A 16,712-nucleotide genomic window follows, 5' to 3' on the forward strand; every position below is an offset into this window, starting at 1 on the left:
ATTGTGCTAATTTGATAATGGGCAGGAGACTTACCCTAATAAATGCTGTCTTGAAAAGATTTAGCTAACTTTAGCTAGCACAACACCAAAGGTCTTTGTAGAATTCAGCTTTTTTTCTGGCTGTTTTTTAGATCTTCTAAAGTATTAAAGAAATAAAGAGAACTTTTTATGAAATCATGGTGAAGAAGGCAGAATCTGAGTAAAGAGTTAGATGCAGTTTATTTAAAAGGACAAAGTTACTTTGAATTATAAATTTACTAGATTTCAAATTAACTTTGGGTATTATACTTGCCACCTCTATGGTTTACATAATTACATTTTTCTATTAAAAAATTCTCTCCCATATTGTGTGAAAGACCCTTGCAAGCAGCCATCAGGGGAATCTGACTATTCTGGGAAACATTGATGCTAACAAAAGGCAAAATACTCATGTCAGATCACAAAATAAAGTGAAAAATATGGTTAAAGACATTTTAGATGTTACTTGACAGTGGTAGGCAAAATTTCAGATGGGCACGGTTTTTATGTCAATGTATCTTTAATACCTTCCAATATAGATTAGTGTGGGATTTTAGAACCTATTGTAGGGGTTAATGATCTTTTTTTCACTTCTATGAAAATAGGAATAGTGACTTTCTTTACTGTTTGGAATATTTTTGAGCCCTTCAGTAGTAAAGCCAAGGTTTTAATTTAATATACTTTGAGTTATCAGAGTTATAAACAATTAAAATGGCTCCTTAAAAAGCTTTCTGCATTGACATTCTCTTAATAAAATCTTTTTTACCCCAACAAAATGAATGTGTAACATGAACTCTAAGCAAGACTTGACTTTCCAGCCTTTTTGCAGTTATCTAACAATGTAACACTCCTGGTATACAGTAGAACTACTACTGCTTGCATTTGTTCCTTCATCTCAACAAGGCTTTCCTTCATCTCTGGATGTTCTGTCTTCTATTTCAGTCAAGAAGGTGAGGAAATAACTTCTGTATCTTAAAAATAGCATTCAGATAGCTGAAGAAGTGTTAAGATGTCCTTGCTTCTCACTCTGCAGTTTCAAGATTGTAATTCATTGTCTGATTAATGGAGGCTCAAATTCCCTTTCTTGGGTCTGGCAGCTGACTAGAAGGATAGTGACAATTCTTAGAAGGTGACAAGAATTCCCTTCATCCATCCTACTGTGGATTCTTTTTTTGAGTAGTTTTAATTGTCAGTATGCAAAATCTACAGAGCAGTTACACAGGACTGAATTCCTTCATTAAACACTATATACTCTGGTTCTTCTCACTCACAGGTGCGTCCTTGACCACACAGTTTTAGGGGCATATTTTCCCACCTTGCCTTCTGCCCATATTAGCGTGTTAGGTTAATTACTCCACCTATTGGGGTCACCTGACCCTTGTTAGGAACTTGTCACAAGGGATCTGGGAGTTTCTTTTCTCCCTCTGTTGCAGGAAACACTCTCTCTCCTGGTGCCATGACAGGGAGGAGTGGCTCATGATGTGAGAAGATGGCAAGTGAAACCTATCTCCATTTTGAGTGTGGTTGACAGTGCCAGGCAGGCTTTCCCTACCTGCTGGATTGGTGACTCAAAGCAAATTTTCAGGTAAGAAGTTATTCCTGCTCCTTGATTAGATCAGATTTAGCTAGGGTTACAGGAGAGAAACAAGATCCGCTATTATCTGTGGTGCTAATTTACATAGCAGCTGTGTGTTTTTGTGTATGATGAAATGCATTCTTAGTGTATATCTACACTTTAGTGTAAGCCCAGGGTTAGAGGGACTCAACCCAGCTGACCCTGGGTCAGAGAACCCAGGGCTTTAGGGTCTACACTGATTGTTAACCCTACGTTAACAAATTTTCAACCCTGTGCTCAAACCTGGGTTCTGGCATCCACACTGGTGCACGCAGACCCAAGTCAAACCGGTTATATTCCAGACTACCTAGTGGCTTCCCAGCATGTGGCTGCTCTAGCTGTTTGACCGTGGTGCACTGCGGGAAAACTTCACTGACCACCCTGCACGTTACAGGAAGTTTGAACAGCCTGCTAACACATTCTGCCAAGCACTCAGTTTGGTCTGTGATGGTTATACCATCATCAGCTAGTTTGAGTCCATGTCTGTGTTCTGCTCCATCATAAACTCTGTTAGGTGCCTTGGGTGGATCAGAAAATACCACCAAAATGTCCACCAGCACCTCAGGGAAACTGCCTGTTGCCTCCTGTTGGAAGACTGGAAAGGAAAACCTTCTTCTCTTCTTCTGGCTTCATGATTAAAACATTGAGCCATAGGTAGCTTAACTACAAAAATACACTTGTTTTTCTGTTAATTTGGCTACATGTTGTGGAAGTTTTGATGGTAGTGACCAGTTCCTCGTGTTCTTTCTTTTCTATAAAATAACACCATTTCCACATTTTTCTCATGCAGAAAGCTTATCAATGACGTTGGGAAGATGGAACATGGAGTATCAATAGTTAAGATCATGCACAGGGTTACGGGTAGATATGTATTCTGGCTGGAAGAATGTGGGACACAGGCTGAAGCATTTTGCGTAATGCACAGGATATATGAAAACCACTATCGAAAATAATGAAATCTGAAAAACAAAAATGACATGAAAAACAAAAATGACAATGTGCAGGCTGAGAAGATAAACTTTTTTTTTTTTAGAAGGATTCTGTAATCCACTGAGTACATGAGTGCGCTCTTACTCTGGCTCTAATGAACATAATCAGGAGTATAAATCTAGTGTTTCAAGGAAAGTTCTGATATACCCTCCATACCCATTACTTTGGTGTGGGCACTTTATGTGCAGTCAGCCACATCTTTGCTTGCTCTACAAGGTCCTTCTTGTGATCTGAAATTGTAACTTGTTGTTTCTACCGTCTTTCATAGGTGTTAAGTTTTTTGTCTCTTCTTTTCAAGACTTTGGCTTTCTGCAGGTCACCCTAAAAATAGTACGAAAATAGATTTTTTTCACATGGGATCTCAAGAAGTATTTGGCTCTTTTTGTGAAAAATCCTTGAAGTACAACTGTTTTTCTTGAGTCTTGTGATATCACCCTAACCAAGATTACATATTGTTAGATGGCTAAATGCTCTAAAAACATTTGATGCTTGTTTACTCCTCCCTCATTTAATTTTCACGGTGAGAGCCAGAGGCTGTTTTTCAAGAAGTGTATTAAAGCTGTGGGACCTGACTTCAGAGAGATCAGAGATTTTAGACCTCTGGTTTTATTAGTTTTTCTTCCACTGTCTTGTGGTTAGCCTAGGAGAACAACTGTAGTAAAACCGAGGAGTGATAAGTGATCCGTTTCAGTTTGTCAAGGGGATTGTGTTCCACTGAGAATACTTGTAGTGGTAATTTTTCAGTGGAACCATTTTTTTCCTCTGTATATCTAGACTCTTGGCTTGTTAAAGTACCTTTTTGGAATTCTCACCTGGTTGTCCGTAATTAACGGAATCATAGCTTTTGGTATGAAGCAAATATCAAGGCTCTCCTCACTTTGGAGACTTCGTTATATAAATAAGTGAACGCTTGTATATCTAGACAATATGAAACCATTAGTTATTTCTGCAAATCTAACACTTGTGCCATAAATATAAAGGGAAGGGTGTAAACCTTTAAAATCCCTCCTGGCCGGAGGAAAAACCCTTTCACCTGTAAAGGGTTAAGAAGCTAGGATAACCTCGCTGGCACATGACCAAAATGACCAATGAGGAGACAAGATACTTTCGGGGCTGGGGGGGAGAAACAAAGGCTCGCTCTGTCTGTGATGCTTTTGCTGGGAATAGAAAAGGAATGGAGTCTTAGAACTTAGTAAGTAATCTAGCTAGGTATGCGTTAGATTCTGTTTTGTTTAAATGGCTGATAAAATAGCTGTGCTGAATGGACTGTATGTTCCTGTTTTTGTGTCTTTTTGTAACTTAAGGTTTTGCCTAGAGGGATTTTCTATGTTTTGAATCTGATTACCCTGTAAGGTATTTACCATCCTGATTTTACAGAGGTGATTCTTTTACTTTTTTTCTTCAATTAAAATTCTTCTTTTAAGAACCCGATTGCTTTTTCATTGTTCTTAAGATCCAAGGGTTTGGGTCTGTGTTCACTTATGCAAATTGGTGAGGATTTTTATCAGGCCTTCCCCAGAAAAGGGGGTGTAGGATTTTGGGGGGAAAGACGTTTCCAAACGGGCTCTTTCCCTGTTATATATATTTGTTAGACGGTTGGTGGTGGCAGCAATAAAGTCCAAGGGCAAAAGGTAAAATAGTTTGTACCTTGGGGAAGTTTTAACCTAAGCTGGTAAAAATAAGCTTAGGGGGTTTTCATGCAGGTCCCCACATCTGTACCCTAAAGTTCAGAGTGGGGAAGGAACCTTGACAACTTGCAACAGTCCTGAGTTTGGGTTGATGTGAGCTCTGGTCATCCTAGATTATTTCCCTGGAATAAATGCAGTTGCATATCTACCTAATCCCAACTATACATATAAAATGGTGGGGTCTAAATTAGCTGTTACCACTCAAGAAAGAGATCTTGGAGTCATTGTGGATAGTTCTCTGAAAATATCCACTCAGTGTGCAGCGGCGGTCAAAAAAGCAAACAATGTTGGGAATCATTAAGAAAGGGATAGATAGAGACAGAAAATATTATGTTGCCTTTATATAAATCCATGGTACACCCACATCTTGAATACTGTGTGCAGATGTGGTCACCCCATCTCAAAAAAGATATATTGGAATTGGAAAAGATTCAGAAAAGGGGAACAAAAATGATGAGTATGGAATGGCTTCCATATGAGGAGAGATTAAGAAGACTGGGACTTTTCATCTTGGAAAAGAGATGGCTAAGGGGGGGGAATATGATAGAGGCCTATAAAATCATGACTGGTGCAGAGAAAGTAAATAAGGAAGTGTTCTTCACTCCTCATAATACAAGAACTAGGGGTCACCAAATGAAATTAATAGGCAGCAGATTTAAAACAAACAAAAGGAAGTATTTTTCTCACAATGCATAGTCAACCTGTGTAACTCCTTGCCAGAGGATGTGAAGGCCAAGGCTCTAACAGAGTTCAAAAAAGAACTAGATAAATTCATGGAGGATAGGTCCATCAATGGCTATTAGCTGGGATGGGCAGGGATGGTGTCCCTAGCCTTTGTTTGCCAGAAGCTGGGAATGCGTGACAGGGCATAGATCAGTTGGTGATTACCTGTTCTGATCATTCCCTCTGGGGCACCTGGCATTTGCCACTGTCGGAAGACAGGATACTGGGCTAGATGGACCTTTGGTCTGATCCAGTATGGCTATTCTTATGTACATCGAGAATTCTGAGGCATGACCATTAATCTTAAACTAATCTGAAAGCTACTCCCTCAAAAGGTAGATATAATAAAGTAAATTCATGGATTTCAAGGACAGAAGGGGGGAGGGGGGCATTGTGATATTCTGTTTTGACCTTCTGTAGGGCATGGACCATCGTACTTCCCCAAAATAATTCTTAGAGCATAACTTTTAGAAAAACATCCAATCTTGATGTAAAAATCGTGAGTGATAAAGAATCCACCATAACCCTTCGTAGATTGTTCCAGTGGTTAATGTGGTTAGATGTTTGGCTACATGTGTGTGTTCGCCCTGTGTGCTGTCCCAGCTCTGCGCAGACAGCTGGCACAGCACGCTTCGAGCGAACCGCCCAATGACCACAAGATGCGTTAAGGTACAAAGGCGCCAGGCCAGGTTTATTGTCGACAAAGCACGGTAATAGCACCTGGCAGACTCTATGAGGATGCTAAGACATGTATGCACATGACAATGGACGCAGCTCAGTGAATGGCAGGACTTTCCATTCGCCCCTCAGCTGGACAAAGATTCTCCCTTGGAGATGCATCTTTATACCCTGATACAAACAAGTTAGTACTGCCTCCTGATGTAGATAGTTTTTACCCATCACCTTGTACATGGTGGTTCGATCAAAACATCTCTACTACGTACTGTCATTCTGACCTGATCTTTTAGGAGGGGTCAATGTGTTCCTGTTATCCTTGTGGAACGTTTTTATACCATCCTTGATATTGGGATGTGTTTGTGTGAGTACTGTGTGCTTAGCACTTCTAAAGAATGTGTGTTTCTGCAATATTAGCCATGTTCTTGCTAGATTCTGTGAGCAGGTCCTGCGTCATACCCAGGCCTCTGATACAAGGCCTTATGTCTCAGGCTGTCTTCCTACTACATTCCCCTGCTTTTTGTCTTTTTATGGGGACAATGTTTACCCTATTTATTTATTTAACCAGTTTATTAAATACTAACACAGCAATATTTAATATTGATACCCAAACACTGAACAAGGTTGTTTTGAATAACATGTGCCTTACTTAGGATGTGGTGTTACTGACCCCAGAGTGTTTCTGGTACTACCAGGGAATTTGTTTACCCAGTTTGTAGTTACTATGTAACTGAATTTTTTTACCAATTTGGGGTTGGGTTTTTTGGCTGTTATGTTGTTTGCTGCCATTTGCTTGTTGATATTATTTGTGTTGGTTAAACAATTTAGCAATGTTATGCACATTGTAAATGGTGTACCACAATGATACGGCAATACAACCAGAATTGCTAGAAATAGGTCATGCTAGAGAACATCCATTCTTGAATTTGGGTGAAGTGTTGTAATGCCCTACAAAGTTCCTGAAAACAGTACTTTACTAATGTGACACCAAATTATCTAGCTGCATTCCCATTTAGTTTAAATACTGTATCTTCTAAAACTTTGCTTCCAAGTGCTTGGGCTTCTAGGTTCTGTTCCTGATGTCTTTCTGCTGTGTCAGTGACTTAACTGATCTCCACTGAAATAGCATCATCTTTCCCTGAAGTTCCCAGCTCTGTTAAATACAAATTTGCCCACTTAAATATACAGGACATTTCACCTGAAAATTCTTCCATCTAAAACATGAAATAAAAAGATTTAATTTTTTGGATGGTCATGCCTCAGGGTCAGTGCTTTAAGTACTAACATTACGTTATGTAGGGGACACATTTAGTCTGCTCTGAGATCTCTCTTCTTTTTCTGGTGGTTTCATTGGCATTCACACTAATTCATTGTGTAGAACATAGCAAGACTAATGGAGCTAGGGTAATGGCTGGCTTTTGTGCTATTAAGGAAAATGCTGGTTTTGGTTTAAAAATCAAAAGGTTTTTAGAATATCCCCGTGGTACTCTGGTAAATCTTAGTGGAAGCATGTGATTGAGTTTCTGTTGCCTGCAATATTGCAGCCAGGAATGGTCTGCTGGAGTACATTGTAGGCATTTAAAATCCTTAATGTAGTGTGGAATAATTGTATCCATATGACAAGAATTCAGATTGGAGAGTATGGAGACAAAGTCACTTGGGGCATGGCTACGCTTGCAGATGTAAAATGCTTTGAGTTAAACCAGCCTTCGTAGAGCGCAGTAGGGAAAGCGCTGCAGTCTGTCCACACTGACAGCTTCAAGCGCACTGGTGTGGCCACATTTGCAGCACTTGAAGTGGCGTTGGGCGCGGCGCATTATGGGCAGCTGTTCCAGCATGCAAGTGCATGCAGTGTGCTTTTCAAATGGGGTGGGTGAGGTGGAGTGTGACAGGGAGAGTGTTGTGTGTATGTGGGGGAAAAGAGTGGGTTTTTGGGGAGCTGAGAGCATGTCAGTGTTAGGGGGCTCATTCCTTCACCCACTTACTTCCCTGGTCCTTCTCGAATGAACAGAGAGCAACAATACCCGAAGTCCAAAGGAGCAAACTATTCGATGTTTGTTGGGGTGAACTTCCAGCAAGCATGATTCCAGTTTCCTTCCTTAGTGTCCCCCCTCCCAGCTCTGACACCACAGAGCCTTACACCTGTGTCCCTGTTCCCATTCCTGCCCTTAGCCAAACATGATTCTAATTTCCCCACCCCCATTCCTCTTTCGCATTTCCCCCACCCACACACCCACCCACTCACTTCCTGATTGACTGCAGACTATATAGTAAAACTTGAGTTCTGCTTTGCTGTACCTTAACCAGTCATTTTCCTGAAATTTAACTAACCAATCCTAACATATTGTAAAATGATTATGTAACCAATTATATCCCACCACCTTAATTAGTTTACACCCAACAAAATTAATTATACAGCAGACAGGAACAATCACAGAACCAGACAGAGATTATACAGACAAACAATAGCAAAGTGGGAACTATAATGACAAAACAATACAGAAGTGAGGATTTAACATCCCAGCTATTGATAAGTGACAGGATGCTATCAAACAAAGTTTCCTTTTACATTTTCTAGGCACTTCCCTTTCTCTGGAGGTGATCCGCATTATCAGGACAGGATTGTATTCCTAACAGCCCAATAACACCTTCTTTCAATGTGACTAGTTTGGAATGTGAGGCTGTGACCATTCGCTGCCCAGCTTATGGCTGCCTCTGCTGCTTAGCCAAAGGCCTTAGCCTAAGCACAGGGCCTCAGACTGTCACAGTAAGAGAAGGACCTTACACCGGCAGACAGTGATTTTGATTCTTTCTTTTATACCCCTAACTAGCCAACTGATAAGAATACACCAAAATTCTTAGAGTACAGGCCTTTACTGACAGGCCTGAATATCTATATCCTAACAGTCAGCATGCTGTCTTGTAAGTTCAGACAGCAGCAGACACCCCGACACACACCCGCCCCCCCACTGCACAGCATTCCACAGTAATGGTTGCTTTGTCTTGGAGCAGATAAGCATGCCGGCTGTCAGAAACGGAGCTGTCAAAGGGCATATCCGCATTCCTACAGTGTTCAAAAATAATGACAAGAGTGGCCACTTGACTTAAGGGGATTATGGGACGTTTCTGGAGGCTGATCAGAGCGTAGTAACGCAACACCTTGTCCCCACCGGTGCTGCGGCGCTTCAGCGGGGGCGCAGCAAACGTTATTCCAGTCGCCAAGGTGGAGTACCAGCAGTGCTGTAGCTGCGGAGTGAGAGCACTCTACGTGCCTTGCCATTGTGGACGGGTAGTGAGCTAGTGTGCCTGGGGCTCCTTTATTGCTCTGCAACTCACAAGTGTTGGTCTTAAGGCTGCTTTGACATTTAAATTTGTGTAATGGATCTGAGGTGTAGGGAAGGGATGCAATGAGTAAAATAGTTAACCTTACTTAGAAAAACCCATGAAGCCAAGACCACATAATTTAACTAAATGACATACTATACTTGGATCTTGTTGGGAAAGTCTGTGAATGATTGCATCACAATTCATACCAACTGGGCTTGGCCCCCTGAAGGGAGGAAAGTCTCTTTAGTGGTGTTTAGTCATTCATTCTAAAGGTTTGGCTGAAACTTCACCATGTTTGGCCCAGTGTGGGTTTGTTGGGTGTTGCTATTAATCCTAGAGTCTTGTTTTCACTTACCCAATCACATTAAGCACTCAGAAGATGGTTTTCTTTGTTCATTCTGGTCACTTGTCTTTTAAACCCACTTGATTCTAGCACATTACTGTTATAAATTTGACTTTCATCGTTTTGTTTCTTGAAACCAAGGGAATGTAAAACATTTCTTTTGTGTGTTGCAGTTGGTGTGATTAGGTGTCCAATATGCCGCCAGGAGTGCAGACAGATAGACCTGGTGGATAACTACTTTGTGAAGGACACTTCGGAAGCACCAAGTAGCTCTGATGAGAAATCAGAACAGGTATGGTTTTCTACTTTTCTTACTGCAAGTTAGGTACTATTTGGTGTATGTGCATCTTGTGTATATGTGATTGAGCATCTAAAGAAATAAACACTTTTACTGGACTTTATTTACCTGCATATTAAAGCCCCACAGGGAATTTGAATCTTTGTCAGTAACTATGTTGACTTGTTTTGTTCCTGCTTTTAGGTGTGCACTAGTTGTGAAGATAATGCTAGTGCTGTGGGCTTTTGTGTGGAATGTGGGGAATGGCTGTGCAAGACATGCATAGAAGCACATCAGCGAGTAAAATTTACTAAAGATCATATGATCAGAAAGAAAGAGGATGTCTCCTCAGGTAAGTTTGTTGATCTTTTGCCCAACCCTACCTGTAGCCTAGGAATAAAAACTACTTGGAGGTTTCTGGTGTGGGTGAGTGTGTGTGCCCATACAAACCAAGAGAGGAAGGATGAGTATGTACTTATCCTTAGTTTGTGACTTCCCTGGAAGGTTTTAGAGAAAGATGGGGGCAAGCCAACATGCAATCAGTGAGCCTTGAAAGTGGAAGAAACTTGTACATGTTAAATAAATTAAAATGGCTTGTTCTGGTAATACTTAATACAGTTAAAAGGGTCTGTGAAGGAAATGCATGAGTACAGAACAGAAAAACAGGGAGAGGCTTCTATTTTTGTTTGGGTTTGTTTTTTAAAAAAAGTGAGTGGTGCACCACCTTAATCGACAGAACTGATGTGTGTATTCTGAATCATACCTGATTTCCTTAGTGACAAATGTATTTATTAACACTGCAGAGATATGGAAGAGTGAACTGGATTCTGTTTTGGCTTAAGTATCAATACAATTACTAAGTTCCAGTTGTAGAACCTTTCTGGTTCTCTCATCGCTAGTAACAGAGCCAAACTACATTTCTAGATCCTAGGATGTATTTTCAGGGCTGGTAGTTTAAAGGGGATGGGGGGTGGAGGGTGTAAAACAGGTGTCAACTCATCTGGTGGAAAGGACTGGAATACACCTTTAATTATGATCTGTGGACCAAGGCTATGAAGCGTGTCATACTGTACCACCCTTTATTATACGCACCAGGGCCCCCACAGGAGGTTTACATGAAGATTGAGCACAGAATATGGCCCTTGTACAGGATGCCAAGTTACTATTGCATCAGTATTACTAAGTGGGGATGCAATTGGCAGCACACGTTCAGGACCATCACTGTTTCTGCTTAGTATCTTTCACCAATTACATATGCAATTGGACAGTTTGCTGGCACTACTGTGGTAACTGAGTGCACAAACTTGGTGTGAAATTGCACATCTAAAGTATTGAGAAATTTGGTCCTTAAATTGTCGTCATTAGGCTTTGCAGTTCACAACCTACTGAAATAAATGGGGACAGGTCACTCCTCTTAGAGCTGTTTTCAGGGTATGTAAAACTACTGCGTTTTCATTTGGAAGGTTTTCTTTGCAAACGAGGGACAAAAGGTTTTTAAATTGAAGCTTAGTTTCTGCAGAATCTAAGTCTGTTGTGGGGTGGTCAATTAGGACAGACACAGTTCTGTTCACAATAGTGATATCAAATAAGTTGAGAGTATGTAACTAGGAACCTCGTGATGGCAGTTTTGGTCCCCTTTTAGTGTAGTTGCACTGTAAGTGCTTTCCAGGAACTCCTGGTCTATGCTAAAACTGTATTATTAATGACTTATAATGCTTAATATTAATGAAAATTGGTTTGATTAGTCCAAAAACTTGTAGTTCTAGCAGCAAAATTAAACTTTAAGAGGCTTTTTTATTTCTGCTTTAAATTTGACGTCATTTACTAATTCATAAGATCTTACGTTGGTAAATTTTAAACTTCTGAATCTAAGTAGGTGGCAGAGTGTCCAGGTAAAGCCACAATAGCATGGCTACTTTAAAAATGGCATAATTCTTAATGGAACACCATACAAATATCATGACTTTGTCAGGATGACAGTACGGCCAGATTTACCCTTCAACGCTTTGCTGCGAATGTAGTGTGTTAGAAAATATCACTTCTATATTTAGGACTGTTTTAATGCAGTAATCGTTCCCTAGACACTGAACCACATAGTGATTCTTAGTGATGTTATCAGCTGTGGTAAATTATTTACTCTTCACGTACTTGGAAGAAATTATCTATTATATGTAATATGTTTGATGGTTTGTTTGAAATATATCCTGAATACTTGAAAATTTCTTTAGTGGAAGACCCAACTTTATATTCGTGTATGCTGTCTTTTCTTACAATAACTTGCTTCATGTAACAAGCTTCAGACAGTACTTGACAATACGGGAAAACATCCACTTACTACTTCTCTTTAATCCTTATCTGCTTCATCTTCCAAAAAATGCTTTTCCTCCACAAGTGTCTTCAAAGGGTCATTGGGCAATTTGGAATCCCAGAAAGAATTTTTTTGTTTATCCTTCATTTGCTTGTGTGTAAATTTCTATTATCCAGCCCAACTGCAGCTCAAATGACTAGATGTTGACTGAAATGAAATTCCCTAGTGGTGGTGGTGGTGTTTACTTTGTCAGGTTTTTAAAGAGGTAATTTAGAAGATCCCTGGGATCTTGACAATTCAAAAGTTTGAGGGGTGTTTGAACCTTCTGATAGTGAGGCGGCGTTAGGGTGGGGTGAAACAACATGTGGTTTTATAGTCCAACAAAATAGCTTGATTTGGGGTTTTTTAAGGCAGGGAAGGGAAAGCAATCTCCACCCCCCCCCCCCTTTTTTTTTTCTTAAAAGTAACACGCCTGGAAACTTTCTTGATAAACTACTGACACTGTAAATGTTTTAATAAGTACATATTTACAGGAATAAGCACTGACTTATCTGAGAGTAGGTTTATAATTATCCTTGCCTGACTTCTTAAGTCTTACCCAGCATGGCAGTTAGAGATTTTGCTCGTCAAACTTTATTTTAAAATGCAAAAATGGTTTGTTTTTAAAAACAGAGGCCGTGGGAGCATCCGGTCAACGTCCTGTTTTCTGTCCTGTCCACAAACAAGAACAGTTAAAACTTTTCTGTGAAACATGTGACAGACTGACATGCAGAGACTGTCAGTTATTGGAACACAAAGAACACAGGTACAATTATTAACATGTCTTACCTCCTGTGGTGCATTTTCTCAGAGCAGGAGGAAGTGAAATTTAATCTCAAGCATTTTGTGTAATTAAATATTGCTGTATTTACTGTTGATTAGACTGAAATGCTCTCTTGGTGAGGGGAAGTCACTAGGCCTCCTTTAAGGTCCTGAGTTCTACAGGTGAGTTAGGTCATAAGTACAAATGAATATTTTAGTCTCATCCTCATCTGTGGTGGATACTTATAACAGTCACACAATGCTACATGACTGGCTGCCTGGTTATGTCTGGTGTAGCTAAGGGTGGTGCATTGGTAGAGCTATGTGGGACATCTAGGACTAGATTCAGAGAACTGCTGGTCAGGGCTTGAGGTGAATTGACAGTTGAGGTTAAGGTGTAAACTTGCCTGGCACTTGTTGGAGCTGCCACTTTAATGTGTACACAAATGAAATATAATAAAACATAAAACTGGCACAAACCTGGATTTAAAAAAGTGGTGCTTTGAATGAGTGGAGGCTATAGTAGTGAACGATGGGTCAGGTAGTAATTTTCTGGAAAGGTCATGTTTTAATATGATGGATACTGTGTAACTTTTAGGCTAAATCACAAAGCTTATATATAAGGTTTGCATCATGGATGAATGTACTTGCCTAATACAGTGGGCTGAAGTTTGATCCACTTGTCTTGGTGTGTTGCTTGTCTGAAACTTACCTAATTCCAGTTAAAAATGGTGAGGCTGGTAACACATAAAGAATTTAAGTTTTCCTCTCATTTTGTATTAGTCTTGAGAAATTATCTGATCCATGGGAGAGAAGGAGCTGTTGAAGAGCATAAAGTCTTTGAAGTCTGATGGTTGTGCAGTGATTTGAATGATGCTGTTTGGGAATTTTGGTAAGTAGTTCTGCAGTGGTGGTGTAAGGGTTCTAATGTGCAAATATATATTTCAAGTCATCTAAAACTCTGCACGTTGGGAGCTTTAGCAGACCACTGCAGAACTGCTTCCTGCAATCTGCCTCCAGACAGCACTTCCCGGGAAAGCTGCTCTCTCCGTGTATTTGGACACTGGTTTGAAACAGCTGATCTAGCCGTTTTTAGTACCTTTCCAGCATCGTCAATGACTTCATAGAACATTAAAGCAGCTTAATAGAGAAAACTTAACTTCTTTAACTTCTAACAGTTACTGACAGTTTTATAATGTAAGGAACTGAAACACATGTCTGGCCCAGGTTTTTTCCATGCTATTTGATTGTAAATAGCCTCAAAAATACAATTACCAAGAATATTGACATCTAGGATTTGTTGATGAGCTTTTGCTTGGTAGCCTGTCTTACATTTCCACCTGTTGTGCACTTGACACTAACTGATTAACAATCCATAAATAGATGCATCTTGTTCTACAGTGTATTCTCTTCCATAAGACTTCACTAATAACCTGCTTTCAGGTGCCACTAAATAGAAACTTTTATTTAAAATCTCTTGTGTGCAGCTGTAAATTACAGATGGACAAGATGTCTGCCTTGACTTTCAAATTAAAACTGGGATTTTGTTTATGGAGCTCTGTAAAATGTTTAAGCAAAATCATGGCAGGTGAACACACACTGTTTTTAATCTCCTGCTTATTCCTCACCTGAAATCCTAATCCTTTGAAACACAAGAGGCTGTTGAATCACCATCTGAATAGCCACAGGGCACACTATTCAGACTCCAGAGAACTTTGAGGGAAGGAGCTTTTGTGGATGCTTTAGAAAGCTGAGATTGTCTTGTGGCAATAGACTGATGTGGATTAGTTGGTTTAGGTTCCTTCCAACCCAAATATTAGAAATTAGAGTAAAATCCAGTCGTTCTAGATAATTTACCAGGACTGTTGTGCCAAAAGCTTAGCAATAAATAAACTCAGTAAAATCTCTGTGTTGCTAAAGGTGATTCTCTTAATCTTTTTATCAGAGACACTGCATGAGAACAGACAGAAAATTCCATGCAGATTGAGTGATTTTTTGGTATCTGTGGGCCTTTAATATATAATTCAGGACTCATTACGTTCTTTTCCTTGTATATGGAAAGTAATGTTACGCTGATTTTGAGGGAGGAGGCTTTTGTAATTCAAACCTGTCCATTGTTAGTTCAAAGTGGGTAGTATTTTGTCAATACAAGAACAAAATATACTGCTCTAAGTAGCACACTCCTTACTGTGGTTTACTGCAAAAACATAGACCAGAAAGAGTTGAAGCAAGAAATGGGGTTTGTGCATACTTTAAACACTAGATGCAGACATTTCTCTGAATTGTTTAGACAGATCAGTTGCCCTTCTAGATTTCAAATGAGGCTCATTTACCCTTTCAATGGTAGTCTTTGAGCAGAGTATAAATTACTTTTGTTCCATCACTAGAGCTCCCTGACCTCTTGAAGAGTGCTGTAATTGCCTCTAGAGAGGGAGGGGAGAAGCATATTCTGGGGGGTTCTCTTGGTTAAGTTTCCTAATGCTGTTGCTAAGCTGCACTTCAAAAGCGTGAGATTTATATACAACTAAGCCACAACAGAAGTAGCAAGTGATCCTCTGGCCTGTTTTGTACTATGAAGTTAGGTTGAGGTAAGTAGCCTTGCATTGACCTATTTGTGCTTGTATTGATGCTCAAATTTGTCTCTGTCTTGACATAAGTGCCCTGTTAAAATGATGCATTAAAACCACCTCCCTGAATGGCATACAGCTATATATAGTCTGTGCGTGCAGACACTGCATGGTCTGTGTTCGCCCTAACAGACCTCCAGCAGCTGTCCCACAATGCTCCGTTCCTTACGACGATGACTGCAGTGGTCACAAGGTTAAACTCCACTGCCCAGGAATCAGAGTCTGGAAGGCATGCCCTTTAAGCTCGCCTGGGTGGTGTTGAAATACCTTTTCCTGATTGCCCCCCTTGATGAGCACACCTAGCGGTTCACCATTGTGTGCAGCTGCTCTGCTGACCATGCCAGCTCTGTGCAGACAGACAGGTACTCGGAGCTCTCCTGCCTGGAGTAGACAAGAAATAATGGCTCTCTTGGTCCTGTGGGGAAAAGATGCTGTGCAAGAACAGCTATAGACCAATCACAGAAACGTGACCATCTACTAACAGACTGCACTGGGGATGCAGGCAGAGAGGTACGACAGGGGTCTGCAGCAATGCCATGTGAAAGTGACGGAACTTTGCCAGGGATACCACGAGGCCAGAGAGTGCAACAATAGATCTGATGCTGGGCCTCAGCCCTACCACTTCTACAACCAACTGTGTGTCATACTTGGTAGAGACGTCACCAGCACCCTGTCAATCACTGTGGATACCTTGGAGGATCCTGACACAGAAATCGCTGCCATGAACAGCAAGGAGTAGAAGGAAAAGACAATGTGGGACTCCAGCCATGCCATGAGCCTGGACTAGTTTGAGACTGTACCACAGTCTAGCCAGTCAAGTGCAGATGAGGCTGAGGAAAAGGAAGGGGACTCGGGGAAAAGTATGTGTGTGCCTTTTTCCTTAAAATGTTAGTTATAGATGGCTTCTGGCCCACCCCCAAGTCAACAAGATACAGGTATCAACTTTTCGTTGTTTTGCTTGTATGAGAAGAGGTAGATTTGGCATGTGATTATCATTGTCTATATTTGGTTAGCTGGGATATGTAGAATAATTTGTTTAGGTACCTAGGGATGTCCTTTGTATCCTCCTAAGAGATCTCTGCGGAACTTCCATGGAAATGGTCTGCAGTCCTCTCCTGAAGGTTTCTAGTGATGACTCCCTTGTTTCTTCCTCCATTGTGGTATGCTTTCTTACGGTGTCTGTGATGCGTTTGATTGGCACCATTGCAGTAAACAGGCTAGCAGCATGTGAGCCCAGGCAGCTTCAGGATACCAGTAGCAACTGTGTTTTCTGTGCCTGTCAGTGGTGAGATATTCCCTAAAATCACCACAGCCTGTGGG

General features: G+C 40.6%; 1 protein-coding gene across 1 annotated transcript in view; it reads left to right on the forward strand.

Annotated features, from left to right (window-relative positions):
* The window catches only part of TRIM33 (tripartite motif containing 33), a 79,688-nt gene that overhangs the window by 17,542 nt on the left and 45,434 nt on the right, over positions 1 to 16,712 (forward strand). The window contains exons 2-4 of the mRNA XM_074935870.1: positions 9,553 to 9,671; positions 9,861 to 10,008; positions 12,637 to 12,769. Coding sequence (XP_074791971.1) covers positions 9,553 to 9,671; positions 9,861 to 10,008; positions 12,637 to 12,769 — 400 coding nt within the window. The remainder of the gene's footprint in view (positions 1 to 9,552; positions 9,672 to 9,860; positions 10,009 to 12,636; positions 12,770 to 16,712) is intronic.

This window comes from Natator depressus, chromosome 21 (assembly GCF_965152275.1).
Source record: "Natator depressus isolate rNatDep1 chromosome 21, rNatDep2.hap1, whole genome shotgun sequence".
In the NCBI taxonomy this organism is placed as follows: domain Eukaryota; kingdom Metazoa; phylum Chordata; order Testudines; family Cheloniidae; genus Natator; species Natator depressus.